This window comes from Pseudophryne corroboree, chromosome 12 (genome assembly GCF_028390025.1).
Source record: "Pseudophryne corroboree isolate aPseCor3 chromosome 12, aPseCor3.hap2, whole genome shotgun sequence".
Taxonomy (NCBI): Eukaryota; Metazoa; Chordata; class Amphibia; order Anura; family Myobatrachidae; genus Pseudophryne; species Pseudophryne corroboree.
The window spans coordinates 150,458,216-150,480,579 of record NC_086455.1 but is presented as its reverse complement, the minus strand read 5'-3'; the positions used below and the strand labels follow the sequence as shown (position 1 = coordinate 150,480,579).

Sequence of the window (22,364 nt, the reverse complement as noted above, 5' to 3'; positions counted from 1 at the left end):
GTCTGGAGGAGGGTCATAGGGGGAGGAGCCAGTGCACACCACCTGATCGGAAAAGCTTTACTTTTTGTGCCCTGTCTCCTGCGGAGCCGCTATTCCCCATGGTCCTTTCAGGAACCCCAGCATCCACTACGGACTCCGAGAAATAGATTTATCGGTAAGTAAAATCTTATTTTTGTGACTTTTGTAGCACATTGTGTAGATTTGACCTATGTAAAATCACCTTGAAAATTTGTGACTGAGTTGCTGGATGTAACGAGATAGATAAAGCAATTCTGAAATATTTCGCATGATATAGATAGATGTGTCCTCATACACCAGTCCTTTTTACGTCATACGTTGATAGATGTCTGACACCACGCGGACACTCTGGCACAGATAGAGATTTCCAGGTTTTCAAACGTATTTCTGCACTTAGCATCGCAGCTCCATCCAAAGTCACTATAATGTCCCGCACACTTAGGGTTAGTATTTTTGTCGGAATGGAAGTGGCCTAAAGACGCATATGTATCATATATCGGTCCTTAGTTTCTTGCCTGTTTACCAAGGTAAGTGTCCGGGTTGAACATTGCAGCTGCAAGCATTGCCAGTGTCCAGGGTACTCGTGCATCGTACATTTGTCGTGTTAGTGATGCTATTGAGATGCGGGGGTCATTCTGACCCGTTTGCTCGCTGCTGTTTGTCCCAGCCGAGCGAACGGGTCTCTACTGTGCCAGCGCCGAAGGCCATAGCAGGTTTGCGATTGCCTCTGCCTGTTTGACAGACAGAGGCGGCCGCTGGGTGGGAGGGGGCAGACGTTTTGTGGGAGTGGTCCGGCCAACGCAGGCGTGGCCGGACCGAACAGGGGACGGGCCGCAGCGGCTGCGTGACGTCACACGCAGCCGCTGCGGGCCGGGGGGCGATGAGTAGCTCCTGGCCAGCGCGCTAAAGCTGCGCTGGCCGGGAGCTACTCTTGAAGTGCAAAGGCATTGCCGCTGTGCGATGCCTTTGCACTTCTGCGGGGGAGGGGGGGGCTAGCCCTGATCTGGGCACCCCCCCCCGCATGTCAGTGTGAATGATCGTAGCTGTGCTAAATTTAGGACAGCTACGATCATCTCAGAATGACCCCCAATGTACAGAACTGTATGGTGAGGAAGCGGTTAACATACTGCCGATCACAATGCCGACGCCTGGATCCCACACAGCGGTACAATGCTGGTGCCGGAATACCGGCGAGGTAAGTGATTCTCCCTCTATGGGTGTGGCGCAGCGAACCCGCAAGGGGCTTTACTAGCGCTTGCCCCGCTGCCAGCGTCGCCGGGATGCCGCTGTCGGTATACTGACAGCCAGCATCCCGTCCGTCGGTAATTCATACCGAACCTGTATGGTGTGACCTAGTCCCAGAGTGTGTGGTGCACAGGACAGGGCTATCGGATACAATTTGGGGATAGGTGTATTTGGACACATCTATAGGTGGTTGGTGTTTATTGAATTGTGCTAATTTGTGATGGCAAGTTTATTTTAGTAAATTTTATAAAATGTGGTTGAGCTTTAAATCCAATCTGTTATTACATTATGTACTTAATGGTATAATAACTACAGATCTCTAGAAAATCATCTTCATAGAGAAGGTCACTTGGTTAATAGCTGACGCTAAAATAATAATATAGTGGCCTTCACTTAGATATAGCGCAGTGGTCAGGGAACAGGGGTAAATTACCCCAAATGGGGTAAAAATGAAATTACTGTGGGTAATAGACGGTCGCTATGCCGAGACACAGCCCCGTCCAGCACCGGGCGGCTCCCAATGTGAAGTGCTGATGTCCCACCGCGTTCCCTCCTGGCCGCCCTGTGCTGTGTTCCTGCTTGCGGTGTGACGTGCTGACGTCACACTGTGCTCCCTCACGCCCGTCCTGCGCTGTGCTCCTGGCCGCCCTGTGCTGTGTTCCTGGCCGCGGTGTGACGTGCTGAACTCACGCCCGTCCTGCGCTGTACTCCTGGCCGCCCTGTGCTGTGTTCCTGGCCGCGGTGTGACGTGCTCACGTCACACCGCGCTCCCTCACGCCAGCCCGTCCTGCGCTGTCCTGTCCTCCCGCCCGCGGCCCGCCAACCCATTCATTCTGGTGTTTTGGGAAGAAAGTGTTAATTAACCCATTAATTGACAATAATAATATATATTTCTCTATCGTCCTAGTGGATGCTGGGGTTCCTGAAAGGACCATGGGGAATAGCGGCTCCGCAGGAGACAGGGCACAAAAGTAAAGCTTTCCGATCAGGTGGTGTGCACTGGCTCCTCCCCCTATGACCCTCCTCCAAGCCAGTTAGATTTTTGTGCCCGGCCGAGAAGGGTGCAATCTAGGTGGCTCTCCTAAAGAGCTGCTTAGAGAAAGTTTAGCTTAGGTTTTTTATTTTACAGTGAGTCCTGCTGGCAACAGGATCACTGCAACGAGGGACTTAGGGGAGAAGAAGTGAACTCACCTGCGTGCAGGATGGATTGGCTTCTTGGCTACTGGACATCAGCTCCAGAGGGACGATCACAGGTACAGCCTGGATGGTCACCGGAGCCTCGCCGCCGGCCCCCTTGCAGATGCTGAAACATGAAGAGGTCCAGAATCGGCGGCAGAAGACTCCTCAGTCTTCTAAAGGTAGCGCACAGCACTGCAGCTGTGCGCCATTTTCCTCTCAGCACACTTCACACGGCAGTCACTGAGGGTGCAGGGCGCTGGGAGGGGAGCGCCCTGGGAGGCAAATGAAAACCTATTTGGCTAAAAAATACCTCACATATAGCCTCCGGGGCTATATGGAGATATTTAACCCCTGCCAGAATACACTAAAGAGCGGGAGACGAGCCCGCCGGAAAAGGGGCGGGGCCTATCTCCTCAGCACACAGCGCCATTTTCCTTACACAGCTCCGCTGGTCAGGACGGCTCCCAGGTCTCTCCCCTGCACTGCACTACAGAAACAGGGTAAAACAAGAGAGGGGGGGCAAAATAGTGGCAAAAATTATATTATAAAAGCAGCTATACAGGGAGCACTTATTATAAGGCTATCCCTGTCATATATAGCGCTTTTGGTGTGTGCTGGCAAACTCTCCCTCTGTCTCCCCAAAGGGCTAGTGGGGTCCTGTCTTCGTTAAGAGCATTCCCTGTGTGTCTGTTGTGTGTCGGTACGTGTGTGTCGACATGTACGAGGACGATATTGGTGTGGAGGCGGAGCAATTGCCAAATATGGGGATGTCACCTCCTAGGGGGTCGACACCAGAATGGATGCCTTTATTTATGGAATTACGGGATAGTGTCAACACGCTAAAGCAGTCGTTTGTCGACATGAGACGGCCGGACAATCAGTTAGTGCCTGTCCAGGCGCCTCAAACACCGTCAGGGGCTGTAAAACGCCCTTTGCCTCAGTCGGTCGACACAGACCCAGACACAGGCACTGATTCCAGTGGCGACGGTGACGAATCAACCGTATTTTCCAGTAGGGCCACACGTTATATGATTTTGGCAATGAAGGAGGCGTTACATTTAGCTGATACTACTGGTACCACTAAACAGGGTATTATGTGGGGTGTGAAAAAACTACCTATAGTTTTTCCTGAATCAGAAGAACTAAATGATGTATGTGATGAAGCGTGGGTTGCCCCCGATAAAAAGATGCTAATTTCAAAGAAGTTATTAGCTTTATACCCTTTCCCGTCAGAGGTTAGGGCGCGCTGGGAAACACCTCCTAGGGTGGATAAGGCGCTCACACGCTTATCTAAACAAGTGGCGTTACCCTCTCCTGAGACGGCCGCACTTAAAGATCCAACAGATAGGAGGATGGAAAATATCCAAAAAAGTATATACACACATACAGGTGTTATACTACGACCAGCTATAGCGTCAGCCTGGATGTGCAGTGCTGGAGTAGTTTGGTCAGAGTCCCTGATTGAAAATATTGATACCCTGGATAGGGACAATGTTTTACTGTCTTTAGAGCAAATAAAGGATGCATTTCTTTATATGCGTGATGCACAGAGGGATATCTGCACACTGGCATCACGGGTAAGTGCTATGTCCATTTCGGCCAGAAGAAGTTTATGGACGCGACAGTGGTCAGGCGATGCGGACTCAAAACGGCATATGGAAGTTTTGCCGTATAAAGGGGAGGAGTTATTTGGAGTCGGTCTATCAGATTTGGTGGCCACGGCTACAGCCGGGAAATCCACCTTTTTACCTCAAGCTACTCCCCAACAGAAAAAGACACCGACTTTTCAACCGCAGTCCTTTCGTTCCTTTAAAAACAAGAGAGCAAAGGGATATTCATATCTGCCACGAGGCAGAGGAAGGGGGAAGAGACACCAACAGGCAGCTCCTTCCCAGGAACAGAAGCCCTCCCCCGCTTCTACAAAAGCCTCAGCATGACGCTGGGGCTTCTCAAGCGGACTCGGGGGCGGTGGGCGGTCGTCTCAAGCATTTCAGCGCGCAGTGGGCTCACTCGCAGGTAGATCCCTGGATCCTGCAGATAATATCTCAGGGGTACAGGTTGGAACTAGAGACAGATCCGCCTCGCCGTTTCCTGAAGTCTGCTTTACCAACGTCCCCCTCCGAAAGGGAGACGGTTTTGGAAGCCATTCACAAGCTGTACTCTCAGCAGGTGATAGTCAAGGTACCTCTTCTACAACAGGGAAAGGGGTATTATTCCACTCTATTTGTGGTACCGAAGCCGGACGGCTCGGTAAGACCTATTCTAAATCTGAAGTCCTTGAACCTGTACATAAAGAAGTTCAAGTTCAAAATGGAGTCACTCAGAGCAGTGATAGCGAACCTGGAAGAAGGGGACTTTATGGTGTCCTTGGACATCAAGGATGCGTACCTCCACGTTCCAATTTACCCCTCACACCAGGGGTACCTCAGGTTCGTTGTACAAAACTGTCACTATCAGTTTCAGACGCTGCCGTTCGGATTGTCCACGGCACCTCGGGTCTTTACAAAGGTAATGGCCGAGATGATGATTCTTCTTCGAAGAAAAGGCGTATTAATTATCCCATACTTGGACGATCTCCTAATAAGGGCAAGGTCCAGAGAACAGCTAGAGAGGGGATTAGCACTGTCTCAAGAAGTGCTAAAACAACACGGCTGGATTCTGAATATTCCAAAATCCCAGTTAATGCCGACAACTCGTCTGCTGTTCCTAGGGATGATTCTGGACACGGTTCAGAAAAAGGTTTTTCTCCCGGAGGAAAAAGCCAAGGAGTTGTCCGAGCTTGTCAGGAACCTCCTAAAACCAGGAAAGGTGTCTGTACATCAATGCACAAGAGTCCTGGGAAAAATGGTGGCTTCTTACGAAGCAATTCCATTCGGCAGATTCCATGCACGAATTTTCCAGAGGGATCTGTTAGACAAATGGTCAGGGTCGCATCTTCAGATGCACCAGCGGATAACCCTGTCTCCAAGGACAAGGGTATCTCTTCTGTGGTGGTTGCAGAGTGCTCATCTATTGGAGGGCCGCAGATTCGGCATACAGGATTGGATCCTGGTGACCACGGACGCCAGCCTGAGAGGCTGGGGAGCAGTCACACAAGGAAGAAACTTCCAGGGAGTGTGGACGAGCCTGGAAACGTCTCTTCACATAAACATTCTGGAACTAAGAGCAATCTACAATGCTCTAAGCCAGGCAGAACCTCTGCTTCAAGGAAAACCGGTGTTGATCCAGTCGGACAACATCACGGCAGTCGCCCATGTGAACAGACAGGGCGGCACAAGAAGCAGGAGTGCAATGGCAGAAGCTGCAAGGATTCTTCGCTGGGCAGAGAATCATGTGATAGCACTGTCAGCAGTGTTCATCCCGGGAGTGGACAACTGGGAAGCACACTTCCTCAGCAGACACGACCTTCACCCGGGAGAGTGGGGACTTCATCCGGAAGTCTTCCACATGCTGGTAACCCGTTGGGAAAGACCAATGGTGGACATGATGGCGTCTCGCCTCAACAAAAAACTGGACAGGTATTGCGCCAGGTCAAGAGATCCGCAGGCAATAGCTGTGGACGCGCTGGTAACGCCTTGGGTGTACCAGTCGGTGTATGTGTTTCCTCCTCTGCCTCTCATACCAAAAGTATTGAGAATTATACGGCAAAGAGGCGTAAGAACGATACTAGTGGTTCCGGATTGGCCAAGAAGGACTTGGTACCCGGAACTTCAAGAGATGATCACGGAAGATCCGTGGCCTCTACCTCTAAGGAGGGACTTGCTTCAGCAGGGTCCCTGTCTGTTTCAAGACTTACCGCGGCTGCGTTTGACGGCATGGCGGTTGAACGCCGGATCCTAAAGGAAAAAGGCATGCCGGAAGAAGTCATTCCTACTTTGATTAAAGCAAGGAAGGAAGTAACCGTGCAACACTATCACCGCATTTGGCGAAGATATGTTGCGTGGTGCGAGGATCGGAGTGCTCCGACGGAGGAATTTCAACTGGGTCGATTCCTACATTTCCTGCAATCAGGATTGTCTATGGGTCTCAAATTGGGATCTATTAAGGTTCAAATTTCGGCCCTGTCGATTTTCTTTCAAAAAGAATTGGCTTCAGTTCCTGAAGTCCAGACTTTTGTTAAGGGAGTGCTGCATATACAGCCTCCTGTGGTGCCTCCAGTGGCACCGTGGGATCTCAATGTGGTTTTGGAATTTCTAAAATCTCATTGGTTTGAACCACTAAAAAAGGTGGATTTAAAATATCTCACATGGAAAGTGACCATGTTACTAGCCCTGGCTTCGGCCAGGAGAGTGTCAGAACTGGCAGCTTTATCTTACAAAAGCCCATATCTGATTTTCCATTCGGACAGGGCAGAACTGCGGACTCGTCCGCATTTTCTCCCTAAGGTGGTGTCAGCATTTCATCTGAACCAGCCTATTGTAGTGCCTGCGGCTACAAGTGACTTGGAGGACTCCAAGTTACTGGACGTTGTCAGAGCATTAAAAATATATATTGCAAGGACAGCTGGAGTCAGAAAATCTGACTCGTTGTTTATATTGTATGCACCCAACAAGATGGGTGCTCCTGCGTCTAAGCAGACGATTGCTCGTTGGATCTGTAGCACAATCCAACTTGCACATTCTGTGGCAGGCCTGCCACAGCCTAAATCTGTAAAGGCCCACTCCACAAGGAAGGTGGGCTCATCTTGGGCGGCTGCCCGAGGGGTCTCGGCATTACAACTTTGCCGAGCAGCTACGTGGTCAGGGGAGAACACGTTTGTAAAATTTTACAAATTTGATACTCTGGCTAAGGAGGACCTGGAGTTCTCTCATTCGGTGCTGCAGAGTCATCCGCACTCTCCCGCCCGTTTGGGAGCTTTGGTATAATCCCCATGGTCCTTTCAGGAACCCCAGCATCCACTAGGACGATAGAGAAAATAAGAATTTACTTACCGATAATTCTATTTCTCGGAGTCCGTAGTGGATGCTGGGCGCCCATCCCAAGTGCGGATTATCTGCAATAATTGTACATAGTTATTGTTAACTAATTCGGGTTATTGTTAAGAAGCCATCTTTCAGAGGCTCCTCTGTTATCATACTGTTAACTGGTTTTGATCACAAGTTGTACGGTGTGATTGGTGTGGCTGGTATGAGTCTTACCCGGGATTCAAAATTCCTCCCTTATTGTGTACGCTCGTCCGGGCACAGTACCTAACTGGCTTGGAGGAGGGTCATAGGGGGAGGAGCCAGTGCACACCACCTGATCGGAAAGCTTTACTTTTGTGCCCTGTCTCCTGCGGAGCCGCTATTCCCCATGGTCCTTTCAGGAACCCCAGCATCCACTACGGACTCCGAGAAATAGAATTATCGGTAAGTAAATTCTTATTATACACACACAGTATCTCAGAAATGCCATATAAACAGTGATAACCAGTATATATGCACAATGATATGATTTCCTTCTTTTCAAATCAAGGGGGTAATGTTGGCGTATCTAAATTATATTTTGGGGTAAAATGTGTAAGAAAGTTCCCTGACCCCTGATATAGAGGAACAGCTTAGCAATTTTGTATTAAACAGCTAACATGGAGAATAACGTAACATTTAAGGAAACGGGGGATAAAGCACAAATTGCGCGTAAGTCCAGTTACACATGAACCCCTCTGTGTTTATTCTGAGTTCACATTAGAGTGCTTCACCATGTTGCAGTGTATAAACCAGATCTAGCTCTGGGAGATCTGCTGTTGGCCGTACTGTATGACATCCAGAGGTTCATGTTCCTGTAGGAATTCTTAGCTAAGTGGGACTTCTGCTGACCCTGGATGACATTTGTGTAACCACACACACAGGGCCTTCTTCACACGCTACTGCCACCACTTTAGCATCCTATGGCGGTTGTCACTTCTGCAACTTAAGCCCTTCTCCTGGTTTAGATCCATGGGTAGTGTTCACTCTAGGCTGTTTTAGCAGGGCGCCGCGCCCTGCCCTTTTTGTAGCAGGCAAAACCCGCCCTGCCCCTTTTGCGGCACTCTGCTAGAACAGCCGCCCGCTTCCTGCCCTCCCGGCGCGTATAGATGCTGTGCGCATGCGTGCGGCATCCATTCACGCATTGGGAGAGAGCTGGGGGAAGCCCAGCACCGACGGAGGTGCTGGGCATGCCCCCAAGAGTGACGTCGCTGGCCACAGACGCTCTCTATAGTAGCGTCTGTGGGCCGCACCGCCCCCTAAAATGACGTAGGCGTGGCCACACCCCCTAATTTGCGTGGTCGCGCCCCGTTTCGCAAATGTGCCCTCGGAGTCCGGCGCCCTGCCCCTTTTCACTCCTAGAGTGAACACTACATGAGTCTACACGTGCAAGGACTGAGAAGCCCACTTGGTGTGTCTTTAGAAGCAGCCATTGATCGCACCATTGAAACGTGCACCAGCTCCATGCAGGGTGCAGATTGTCCATCAGAGTATGGCTTCCTATGTGAATGATTATGCTTTGAGTACTAAACCACTTCTGCGTCACGCCTGTGACACTCCGGTGACGCAGACTATCTCAATGTTTCCACATAGCCGCCTCCCAGTCACGCCCCAACACATTTTCAAGTCTTTTCTGAGACCATGCGTCTGTCACACCTCTGACATCAACAGGGTATACGAGTCAGGCACTTTATGTAAACTGGTTTCCCCAGCTGGCGGCCATTCCATGGCCATTGGCAGTGGCTAAAAACACAAGTCCTTCACCTGCCACCCACTAAGAAATTAATAGTTCTGATTTATCAGTGTCAAGCTGTCTTCTCCAGAAACCCTGTAGCGGAGTCAGTCACAAGATGGAGATGTGGTTTCCAGATATTAAACCTGTTTAAGATGACTTTACATCTAGACATTATTGGAATTGACCTGTAGTACCGGTATTTGTTTTGATTAGTTCCCTCTAATAAATCCAGCCACCCAAATACAGGGTGGTCCATAAGTGTGGAAACACCCTTTATAAAAAGAAAACGAGTAAGGAAATATTAATCCAGTGTCTACACATATGATACGGGAGTGGGGGAAAACTTTTTTGGGTATGTCACCAATATGGCGGCCATTTTATTTGTACACATTGGATTAATATTTCCTTACTTGGTTCCTTTTTATAAGGGTGTATTATGGACCACCCTGTACATTAAGGAAACGTGGGTAGGGTAAATGGCAGATATGCCTGGAAATATCCAATATTCTATTTTCTCTGACGTCCTAGTGGATGCTGGAAACTCCGTAAGGACCATGGGGAATAGCGGCTCCGCAGGAGACTGGGCACAATTAAGAAAACTTTAGTACTACCTGGTGTGCACTGGCTCCTCCCACTATGACCCTCCTCCAGACCTCAGTTAGAATCTTGTGCCCGGCCGAGCTGGATGCACACTAGGGGCTCTCCTGAGCTCCTAGAAAGAAAGTATATTTTAGGTTTTTTATTTTACAGTGAGATCTGCTGGCAACAGACTCACTGCTGCGAGGGACTAAGGGGAGAAGAAGCGAACCTACCTAACTGGTGGTAGTTTGGGCTTCTTAGGCTACTGGACACCATTAGCTCCAGAGGGATCGACCGCAGGACCCGACCTTGGTGTTCGTTCCCGGAGCCGCGCCGCTGTCCCCCTTACAGAGCCAGAAGCATGAAGATGGTCCGGAAAAGCGGCGGCAGAAGACTTCAGTCTTCACCAAGGTAGCGCACAGCACTGCAGCTGTGCGCCATTGCTCCTCACACTGTACACCTCACACAGCGGTCACTGATGGGTGCAGGGCGCTGGGGGGGGGGGGGGGCGCCCTGAGGGCAATGTTACACACCTTGGCTGGCAAAATCTACACCATATATAGTCCCAGGGGCTATATAGGTGTAAATTAATACCCCTGCCAGAGTTATAAAAACGCGGGAGAAGTCCGCCGAAAAAGGGGCGGGGCTACCTCCCTCAGCACACTGGCGCCATTTCTCCCTCACAGCTCCGCTGGAAGGAAGCTCCCTGACTCTCCCCTGCAGTCTACAGCTACAGAAGGGTAAAAAAGAGAGGGGGGGCACTAAATTTAGGCGCAGTGTGTGTATATATATATATATATATATATATATATATATATATATATATATATATATATATATATAGCAGCTATAAGGGGATATGATTCAGTTAGTCCCTGTTTTATATAGCGCTCTGGTGTGTGCTGGCATACTCTCTCTCTGTCTCTCCAAAGGGCTTTGTGGGGTCCTGTCCTCTGTCAGAGCATTCCCTGTGTGTGTGCGGTGTGTCGGTACGGCTGTGTCGACATGTTTGATGAGGAGACTTATGTGGAGGCGGAGCAGATGCCTATAAATGTGATGTCACCCCCTGAGGGGCGGATACCTGAGTGGATGGACTTATGGAAGGAATTACGTGAAAGTGTCGACTCCTTGCATAAAAAATTTGACGACATGCCAAATGCGGGACAGCCGGCTTCTCAGCTCGTGCTTGCCCAGGCGTCTCAAAGGCCATCAGGGGCTCTAAAACGCCCGCTACCTCAGATGGCAGACACAGATGTCGACACGGATACTGATACCAGTGTCGACGACGAAGAGACTAATGTAATGTCCAATAGGGCCACTCGTTACATGATTGACGCAATGAAAAATGTTTTACACATTTCTGATATTACCCCAGGTACCACAAAAAAGGGTATTATGTTTGGGGAGAAAAAACTACCAGTGGTTTTTCCCCCTTCTGAAGAATTAAATGAAGTGTGTGAAGTAGCGTGGGCTTCCCCCGATAAAAAATTGGTAATTTCTAAAAAGTTACTAATGGCGTACCCTTTCCCGCCAGAGGATAGGTCACGTTGGGAGACACCCCCTAGGGTGGATAAAGCGCTCACTCGCTTGTCAAAGAAGGTGGCACTACCGTCTCCGGATACGGCCGCCCTAAAGGAGCCTGCTGATAGAAAGCAGGAGGCTATCCTGAAGTCTGTATATACACACTCAGGCATTATACAGAGACCAGCTATTGCTTCAGCATGGATGTGCAGTGCTGCAGCTGCGTGGTCAGATTCCCTGTCGGAAAATATTGACACCGTAGACAGGGACACTATATTGCTAACCATAGAGCATATAAAAGACACAGTCTTATACATGAGAGATGCACAGAGGGATATTTGCCGGCTGGCATCTAAAATAAGTGCAATGTCCATTTCTGCCAGGAGAGGCTTATGGACTCGGCAGTGGACAGGGGATGCAGATTCTAAAAGGCACATGGAAGTTTTGCCTTATAAGGGTGAGGAGTTATTCGGGGATGGTCTCTCAGACCTGGTTTCCACAGCAACAGCTGGGAAGTCAGCATTTTTGCCCCATGTTCCCTCACAGCCTAAGAAAGCACCGTATTATCAGGTACAGTCCTTTCGGCCCCAGAAAAGCAGGCGGGGAAAAGGCGCGTCCTTTCTGCCCAAAAGCAGAGGTAGGGGGAAAAAGCTGCAACAAACAGCCGGTTCCCAGGAGCAAAAGTCCTCCCCCGCTTCCTCCAAGTCCGCCGCATGACGGTGGGGCTCCACAGGCGGAGCCAGGTACGGTGGGGGCCCGTCTCAAAAATTTCAGCGATCAGTGGGCTCGCTCACAGGTGGATCCCTGGATCTTTCAAGTAGTATCTCAGGGGTTCAAGCTGGAATTCGAGGCATCTCCCCCCCCCCGCCGTTTCCTCAAATCTGCCTTGCCGACAACTCCCTCAGGCAGGGAGGCTGTGCTAGAGGCAATTCACAAGCTGTATTCCCAGCAGGTGATAGTCAAGGTGCCCCTACTTCAACAAGGACGGGGTTACTATTCCACAATGTTTGTGGTACCGAAACCGGACGGTTCGGTGAGACCCATTTTAAATTTGAAATCCTTGAACACATATATAAAAAAATTCAAGTTCAAGATGGAATCGCTCAGGGCGGTTATTGCAAGCCTGGACGAGGGGGATTACATGGTATCCCTGGACATCAAGGATGCTTACCTGCATGTCCCAATTTACCATCCTCACCAGGAGTACCTCAGATTTGTGGTACAGGATTGTCATTACCAATTCCAGACGCTGCCGTTTGGCCTGTCCACGGCACCGAGGGTATTTACCAAGGTAATGGCCGAAATTATGATACTCCTTCGAAAAAAGGGAGTTTTAATTATCCCGTACTTGGACGATCTCCTGATAAAGGCGAGGTCCAAGGAGCAGTTGTTGGTCGGGGTAGCACTATCTCGGGAAGTACTACAACAGCACGGTTGGTTTTTAAACATTCCAAAGTCACAGCTGGTTCCTACAACGCGTCTACTGTTCCTGGGGATGGTTCTGGACACAGACCAGAAAAAAGTGTTTCTCCCGGAGGAGAAAGCCAAGGAGCTGTCATCTCTAGTCAGAGGCCTCCTGAAACCAAAACAGGTTTCGGTGCATCACTGCACGCGAGTCCTGGGAAAAATGGTAGCTTCCTACGAAGCAATTCCATTCGGCAGTTTCCATGCAAGAACTTTTCAGTGGGACCTGTTGGACAAGTGGTCCGGATCGCATCTTCAGATGCATCGGTTGATAACCCTGTCTCCAAGGACCAGGGTGTCTCTGCTGTGGTGGCTGCAGAGTGCTCATCTTCTAGAGGGCCGCAGATTCGGCATACAGGACTGGGTCCTGGTGACCACGGATGCCAGCCTTCGAGGCTGGGGGGCAGTCACACAGGGAAAAAACTTCCAGGGCCTATGGTCAAATCAGGAGATTTCCCTACACATAAATATTCTGGAACTAAGGGCCATTTACAATGCCCTAAGTCAAGCAAGACCCCTGCTTCAAAACCAACCGGTACTGATTCAGTCAGACAACATCACGGCAGTCGCCCATATAAACCGACAGGGCGGCACAAGAAGCAGGATGGCGATGGCAGAAGCCACAAAGATTCTCCGATGGGTGGAAAATCACGTGATAGCACTGTCAGCAGTGTTCATTCCGGGAGTGGACAACTGGGAAGCAGACTTCCTCAGCAGGCACGACCTCCACCCGGGAGAGTGGGGACTTCATCCAGAAGTCTTCCAAATGCTGGTAAACCGTTGGGAAAGGCCACAGGTGGACATGATGGCGTCTCGCCTCAACATAAAGTTACAAAGATACTGCACCAGGTCAAGGGACCCTCAGGCGATAGCTGTGGACGCTCTAGTGACACCGTGGGTATACCAGTCGGTTTATGTGTTCCCTCCTCTACCTCTCATACCAAAGGTACTGAGAATAATAAGAAAGCGAGGAGTAAGGACGATACTCGTGGTTCCGGATTGGCCAAGAAGAGCTTGGTACCCAGAACTTCAAGACGTTATCAGAGGACCCTTGGCCTCTGCCGCTCAGACAGGATCTGCTACAACAGGGACCCTGTCTGTTCCAAGACTTACCGCGGCTGCGTTTGACGGCATGGCGGTTGAACACCAGATCCTAAAGGGAAAGGGCATTCCGGAGGAAGTCATTCCTACACTGATTAAAGCTAGGAAAGAAGTAACCGCAAACCATTATCACCGCATATGGCGAAAATATGTTGCGTGGTGTGAGGCCAGGAAGGCCCCAACAGAGGAATTTCAGCTGGGTCGATTTCTGCACTTCCTACAGTCAGGAGTGAGTATGGGCCTAAAATTGGGTTCCATAAAGGTCCAGATTTCGGCGCTGTCGATTTTCTTCCAGAAAGAACTGGCTTCGCTGCCTGAAGTTCAGACTTTTGTAAAGGGAGTGCTGCATATTCAGCCACCTTTTGTGCCTCCAGTGGCACCTTGGGATCTCAATGTGGTGTTGGATTTTCTAAAATCAGATTGGTTTGAACCACTTAAAACCGTGGATTTAAAATATCTCACGTGGAAGGTGGTCATGCTATTGGCCTTGGCTTCGGCCAGGCGTGTGTCAGAGTTGGCGGCTTTGTCGTGTAAAAGCCCTTATCTGATTTTCCATATGGATAGGGCAGAATTGAGGACTCGTCCACAATTTCTCCCTAAGGTGGTATCAGCTTTTCATTTGAACCAACCTATTGTGGTGCCTGCGGCTACTAGGGACTTGGAGGATTCCAAGTTGCTGGACGTAGTCAGGGCCCTGAAAATTTATGTTTCCAGGACGGCTAGAGTCAGGAAAACTGATTCGCTATTTATCCTGTATGCACCCAACAAGCTGGGTGCTCCTGCTTCTAAGCAGACTATTGCTCGCTGGATTTGTAGCACAATTTAGCTGGCGCATTCTGCGGCGGGAATGCCGCATCCTAAATCTGTAAAAGCCCATTCGGCTGCCCGAGGGGTCTCGGCTTTACAACTTTGCCGAGCTGCTACTTGGTCAGGGGCAAACACGTTTGCTAAATTCTACAAATTTGATACCCTGGCTGAGGAGGACCTTGAGTTCTCTCATTCGGTGCTGCAGAGTCATCCGCACTCTCCCGCCCGTTTGGGAGCTTTGGTATAATCCCCATGGTCCTTACGGAGTTCCCAGCATCCACTAGGACGTCAGAGAAAATAAGATTTCTCTGTCCTCCATCTGGGGGACGCTGCGCCGTTACTTGTGGGTTAGAGGTGTGTGGTAGTGGAGTTTGGCACAGAACTATCAAAAGCTGACTCCTCCCCCCTCTAACCACTCCCATCTCCTTCCTGCTCAGCCCTGTCCAGTTTTAGTTTTGTGCCTGTGGAGTACAGACACAGTTTTTATTTCTCTTTAGATTTTCTGTTTATTTTTATTTCTTTTGACAAGTACCTAGTCCCTGTTTACAGGTGACAGGTATAACAATGGAAGAGGGTTAGTATCCCATTCCAGACTGCTGCATGGAGGCCACTATACCTTGGTCACTGGGGCCTTCAGAGAAGAAAGCAGAATCAGGTAACTGGACAGCCACAATCTGTCACTGACAGTATTGGGCTGTCCCTATTTCCTATTGCCTGACTGGGGATTTTTATCCTATATATATATATATATATACAAGCCGTCGCTTCTCTCCCCTCTCCTCCCCCCCCGGAGCGCGCGACATCCACAGACAGCCGGATGACTGAACTGGGATGTAATTTGGTGGGGGCGGACTGTGTTTAGGTCCGGGAGGGTGTTATTCACTCCCTGGGACCGTTGCTGTGCTGCCATGACAACCGCTCTGTGTAGCGGCGCACGGGAGCCGAACTTCCGGTTTTGCCGGAGTGAGAGAGAAGTTACGTCAGGCGGGCAGAGGCAGAGCCGTCTTCCCGCCCAGCTCTGCCCGCGCGCGCGCTGCTGTTCACGGCGCCATCTTCTCTGCCTGCAGACGGGGGGACGCTGTGCTAAGAAGGGGGATCACACTTACACAAAAACCGCAAGTATAAGAGGCGGGGGATCACACTTGGGGGACAAGACATAGTACATCAGAGTACAAAATGACCAGTAAGCCAGAGAAACCTGCAAAGGGAAAAACAACCTCAGTGGTTTATTTCTCATGTTCACAATGTGGCACAAAGCTGGCTAAGGGGAGTGCTGACGCAGGGACCCTCTGTACATCATGCTCTGGGGCACCAGCGGCAGATCAGCAGGCCAGATCCACAGATCAGTCAATGCCCCTTGGGTCAAGGCTATGGTGGATGCAATTTCAGATTTGCGTCAGTCAAGGTCGGAAGCAGCTTTGGCCCAGACTCAAGTGGAACCGCTGTGGGCCCAGAATATGGGAAAGTGTCTCACTGATTTGACTCAGTCTGTAAATAAATTTGTAAATTCTGCTAGTAGTTCGGCGGCTTCTAAGCGAACGCAGCCGCTGACCGCTATTACGTTTCCGGGAGAGGAGTTAGATACTCTGACATCTCCATTGGAAGAAGGGGAGGTAGATCCTGAATGGGACGAAAATTTGGCTTGGGAAGATGAGGAATTATCTACTAGTTCAGGTGTTAGGCTACTAATCGAAGCCATTCGTCAGACCCTTAATATTCAGGATGAGGCAGTAGCCGAGACTTCTTCCCCTTTCTTCAAACGACAGAAGAGACAGGTTACTGCCTTCCCTTCTTACTCGCACTTTGCGGATATTTTAAAAGAACCCTGGCTAAAACCGGATTCCCGTTTCCAGGCTCCTAAAAAGTTAAAATTTCTATATCCTTTTACAGAGGAGGATACAAAATTTTGGGAGACTGCCCCAAAGGTAGACGCTCCTATTTCGCATTTAGCAAAAGCTACGGTTATTCCGTCAGTACAGTCTGTGACTTTAAAAGACTCTACCGATAGGAAGATAGAAGCATTACTAAAATCTATGTTTTCCTTATCAGGTGTCTCTCTTCGTCCAGTTCTGGCGAGTGCCTGGGTGCTTAAAGCCGTAGATGAGTGGCTTGCACAGGTTGTATCTGGGATGCAGTCAGACGATCCGTCGGAGGCCATTCAATTAGCAGAACAGATTTCTGAGGCCCTTACTTACGTGGGTGAGGCCTTATTGGATTCGGTGGCGCTACAGTCCCGTGTTTCTGCCTTAACAGTATCCGCAAGACGATCTCTTTGGCTTAGGGTTTGGAATGCTGATTCGGACTCAAAGCAGACCTTGACGGCAGTTCCTTTTGAAGGCGAGTTTCTCTTTGGATCCGAGTTAAAGAAGATCATTTCAGATACTACGGGAGGAAAGAGCCCTTTCCTTCCGTCTGCTCCTAACAAACCAAAACCTACAAGATTTCGGTCCTTTCGTACGCAGGGCAGAGGTAACTTCCAGTCCTTTCGGCCCTTCTCCAGATTTCCACGGAGGGGATCATTCAGAGGTAGAGGAGCTCAGGCTACTCGCAGACCGGCCAGTAAGCCTGCCGACAAGCCTGAGGCATGACGCTTCGGGCCCTCTGGAGGGATCAATACAGGTTGGGGCTCGTTTACTTCACTTCAGGGAAGTGTGGCTCCTATCGAAACCAGATCGGTGGGTAATGGGGGTCATTTCCAGAGGATATATGTTGGATTTCGAAGAGACAGTCCCAACCCGACTATTTGTCACACCTCTCCCAGACGACCCCTCCAGACGTCAAGCTCTCCTTCAGGCAACAGCAACATTATTACAAAATGGAGTAATCCTTCCGGTCCCAGCTCCTCAGAGAGGTCGGGGTTTTTACTCGGGTCTTTTTCTCGTGGACAAGCCGGACGGTTCGTTTCGACCCATTCTAAATCTAAAAGCTCTCAATCCGTACCTCTCATCCCAAAAATTCAGGATGGAATCCATTCGCTCCATTATCGCAGCCATGGAGCCAGGGGAATATTTGGCTTCAATAGACATAAAGGACGCATACCTACATGTTCCAATTTGGATAGGACATCAATCCCTTCTGAGATTTGCAGTAGGGCCGTGGCATTTTCAGTTTCGGGCCCTTCCCTTTGGTCTCTCTACGGCTCCCCGGGTTTTTACGAAGGTCCTGGGTCATGTCGTCGCAGTTCTCCGTTGCAAAGGGGTCAACATCACCCCATACTTGGACGACCTGTTGATCAAGGCACCGTCACCGGAGATTCTCACTCAGAACCTGCGTCTAACGACAGAGACTCTACAGTCGTTCGGGTGGATAATCAATTTTCCAAAGTCGTCTTTACTCCCGTCGCAGAAAATGGTTTTTCTGGGTCTTCTATTCGACACCAACAGCCAGAGGGTGTTTCTGCCTACAGACAAGATTCAGGACTTACAAGCCAGAATCAGAACCCTGTTAAAGTTGCCGGCAGTGTCAGTCCTCAGATGCATGCAGGTACTGGGCAAGATGGTGTCCTCATTCAAGGCAGTTCCATACGCCAGATTTCATGCCCGACCTCTTCAAGCTCAGATTCTCCACTGTTGGACTCGGACGGATTCACGTCTCGAACTGCAGTTGATACGCTTGTCGATAAGGACTCGTCAGTCGCTCTACTGGTGGCTTCACAGTCACAATCTGAGGAAGGGTGCGCCGTTCACGGTCTGGTCTTGGATGATGGTAACCACGGACGCAAGCCTCAGCGGTTGGGGAGCAGTGTTCCAGACTCATCATTTACAGGGGCGCTGGAGCACTCAAGAGTCAAAACTACAGATCAACATTCTGGAATTGAGAGCGATCCGATATGCTCTCATTCGGATTCAGACCATGGTGCAAGGCCATCCAGTTCGGGTGCAATCCGACAATGCCACGGCAGTGGCTTACATCAACAAACAGGGAGGAACTCGCAGCTGGTCCGCAATGAGAGAGGTTGCTCAGATTCTCACGTGGGCGGAACGTTGGATTCCCGTGATTTCAGCAATTCACATTCCGGGAGTCGAAAACTGGGAGGCAGATTTTTTGAGTCGTCACACGATTCATCCGGGAGAATGGGAACTTCACCAGGAAGTATTTCTTTCTCTAGTGGATCGCTGGGGAATGCCAGACATAGACCTGATGGCGTCACGCCTCAACAAAAAACTTCCTCTTTACGGATCAAGAACTCAGGATCCTCAAGCATTTCTGATCGATGCACTAACAGCTCCGTGGCAATTTCAGCTGGCTTACGTGTTCCCGCCAATTCCCTTGCTTCCACGTCTACTCCAACGCATTCGGCGAGAAGGCCTTGCAGTAATTCTGGTGGCTCCGGATTGGCCGCGCCGACAGTGGTACACTCTTCTAAACAGCATGGTCGTCGGAGATCCCTTTCGCCTCCCTCTGCGACCAGATCTTCTTCTTCAAGGACCTTGTCGCCACCCAGATTTAAATCGGCTGGCTTTGACGGCTTGGTTCTTGAATCCAACATTTTGAAGGCAAAGGGTCTTTCTCGTGCGGTTGTTCAGACAATGATTCGGGCTAGAAAACCGGTGACTTCTGGCATTTACCATAGAGTATGGCGTATTTACATTGCTTGGTGCGAGAAAAGGAACTTGACTCCGCATTTGTTTAGACTTCCTCGCCTGCTCTCCTTTCTCCAGGAGGGTCTTGACAAGGGTTTAAAACTTTCTTCCCTGAAGGGTCAGGTTTCGGCCTTGTCGGTTCTTTTTCAAAAGAAGTTAGCAATCATCCCAGAGGTTCAAACATTCCTACAGGGTGTACTTCGAATTCAACCACCTTTTGTTCCTCCGATTCCTCCCTGGGATTTAAACTTGGTACTTAAAGCCCTTCAAAATTCTCCATTTGAACCTCTAGAATCTGTGGAACTACGTTATCTAACACAAAAAGTTGTTTTTCTTTTGGCTATTGCCTCAGCTAGACGAGTGTCTGAGTTGGCGGCTCTTTCCTGCAGGCCGCCCTTGTTAGTGTTTCATGACAATCGGGTGGTTCTGCGGACGAAGCCTTCATTTCTTCCAAAGGTTGTTTCAGCATTCCATTTAAATCAGGACATCGTTCTTCCAGCTTTTAATCCGTCATCTTCTCAGGGGGAAGATTCCCATTTGGCTCTCTTGGATGTTGTTCGGGCCTTACGTATTTATTTGTCTCGCACGGAGTCTTTCCGTCGTACGGATTCCTTGTTGGTATTGGTTGATGCTCCCAAACGAGGTTGGCCTGCCTCTAAGAACACTGTGGCCCGTTGGGTAACTTCGGCCATCAGGCAGGCTTACGTGTCCTCAAACGTTTCGGTTCCTGACTCAATTAGGGCTCATTCGACTAGAGCAGTTGGAGCGTCTTGGGCTGTTCGCGGTGGTGCATCTGTTGAGCAACTATGCAGGGCGGCGACCTGGTCGTCAGTCCATACGTTCACAAAGTTTTACCGGTTTCATACGGTTGGTTTGGAGACTGCCTCTGTTGGGCGTCGTATTTTACAGACGGCTATGCCGTCAACGTCTCCCTCCTCTCATTAGCTTGCTTTGGGAAGTCCCACAAGTAACGGCGCAGCGTCCCCCAGATGGAGGACAGAGAAATTGGGATTTTTGTTTACTTACCGTAAAATCTCTTTCTCTGAGTCCATCTGGGGGACGCTGCGATCCCTCCCATAGTTTGTCTGGTTTAATTGGTTAATTTTTTATTCTGGTCTATCTCCTTTGGCTTGGCTAAACGTTAACTGAACAGGGCTGAGCAGGAAGGAGATGGGAGTGGTTAGAGGGGGGAGGAGTCAGCTTTTGATAGTTCTGTGCCAAACTCCACTACCACACACCTCTAACCCACAAGTAACGGCGCAGCGTCCCCCAGATGGACTCAGAGAAAGAGATTTTACGGTAAGTAAACAAAAATCCCAATTTTACTCACCGGTAAATCTATTTCTCGTAGTCCGTAGTGGATGCTGGGCGCCCATCCCAAGTGCGGATTGTCTGCAATACTTGTATATAGTTATTGTTGAACTAACAGGTTATTGTTGAGAAGCCATCTGTTGAGAGGCTTCGTTGTTTTTCATACTGTTAACTGGGTATAGTATCACGAGTTGTACGGTGTGATTGGTGTGGCTGGTATGAGTCTTACCCGGGATTCAGAATCCTTCCTAATTGTGTCAGCTCTTCCGGGCACAGTATCCTAACTGAGGTCTGGAGGAGGGTCATAGTGGGAGGAGCCAGTGCACACCAGGTAGTACTAAAGCTTTCTTAATTGTGCTCAGTCTCCTGTGGAGCCGCTATTCCCGATGGTCCTTACGGAGTTCCCAGCATCCACTACGGACTACGAGAAATAGATTTACCGGTGAGTAAAATCTTATTTTAACAGTTAAATGCTTTTTATTGGATTATTGCACTATAGTTGTATTTTTACAATGTAACATTTTTTTTCTTTATTCATCTTGTAATTTTAGGCCAGTGGTCTCCCCACGGGAACGCCTCACCAGAGGCTCAGTTGTCTCCTGAAGAAAGTGCAACCCCAGAGGCACAATTTTATCCCGACACTCAAGAGTCTGAAGACCATGGATTGCAGACAGAAGATGCCGAATTAGACTCTTTTAAAGAACACACTGTGGTGAGTGTGAAGGAGGAAGCTGGGGACAGCGAAGTAGAGATACCACAGTTAGGAGACTTTCATCCAAATCCGGACAGCCTTACACCTGAAGAGCATTTAGCCGAGCCACCTTCTGAGGGTGAAGACCTTCCAGAAATGGACCAGCTTCTTTATCAGAGCCAGGTAGCTTTTAGACAAACTTTGAGGCAGCAGCTCCATGCTGTTCGCCAAGAACTTCGGGAATTTAGACGTGATCACGTGGAAAGAATGGACCTGTTGCTTACTCTTCATAGAGAACACATAGCTGTAGAGGAGCAGAGAAATCAGATACTTTCTCAGTTGGTCAGCACTGTAAATAGATTAGCAACCAAACTAAGTACTGAAGATACAGGCGAAGACGGGCAATATTTACAACCCCCGTTGACTTCCACGTCTCCATGCATGGGAGAAAACACTTCTAATAGGACAAATACACCTGATCTGCAAATTCCACAAAATGCGTCGAGTCAGGAAAATGAAGATCTAAGGCTGAACCGTAGAAGTAAGCGTACCATTCACCATGGACCTGTTACCACTAAGAGAAGAAAATAAATGTTTATTTTATTTTACTCTGGTGCCTTTTTTATTTTTTTAACTTTGATTTGTTTCATTAACATGTTCTCCCAAATCACTTGCCACACTTTTTAAGTTGAAGGGTTATGAAATGTAAATTTCCTTCTATTGAATAGGAACTGGCAGCATCTACAAATACCTGACCAAACTTTATGGCTTTAGAAAGTCTGACCACATTCAAAAAATTTGTTGTTTGTACATGGCATTCTGCAACGTTTGCTAAATACATTGCATTGTCTTTCTGTCGTTCGTTGTCCTTTTGATAAGGCACAACCACAATACTTCAGTTGTGTCGTATCTAAGCTAGAGATGAGCAGTTCAGCTCGTTTCTTCACAAATTATTACAAGTTCGGATCTTTCTTATTGGTTATCCAAAACACGTGACGGCTCGATAACCAAAAACAGATCTCATCCCTAATGTAAGGTTAGTGGGAATAATTGCCTTTTAATTGATTCTGACAGTTTCTGGTGACTTTGCATATAGGTGGTCATTCTGAGTTGATCGTTAGCTGCATTCGTTCGCTGTGCAGCGATGAGGCAAAAAAACTACACTTCTGCGCATGCGGCGCAATGCG

At 49.2% G+C, this 22,364-nt stretch overlaps 1 protein-coding gene across 3 annotated transcripts in view; it reads left to right on the top strand.

Annotated features, from left to right (window-relative positions):
• LOC134981045 (myb-related transcription factor, partner of profilin-like) overlaps positions 1 to 21,785 on the top strand; it is a 39,168-nt gene extending 17,383 nt beyond the window's left edge. For all 3 annotated transcript variants that reach the window (XM_063948175.1, XM_063948174.1, XM_063948176.1), the window contains exon 3: positions 21,038 to 21,785. In XM_063948175.1, the coding sequence (XP_063804245.1) occupies positions 21,038 to 21,768 (731 nt within the window). In that variant the 3' untranslated portion in view covers positions 21,769 to 21,785. The remainder of the gene's footprint in view (positions 1 to 21,037) is intronic.
• The last annotated feature ends 579 nt before the right edge of the window (positions 21,786 to 22,364 follow it).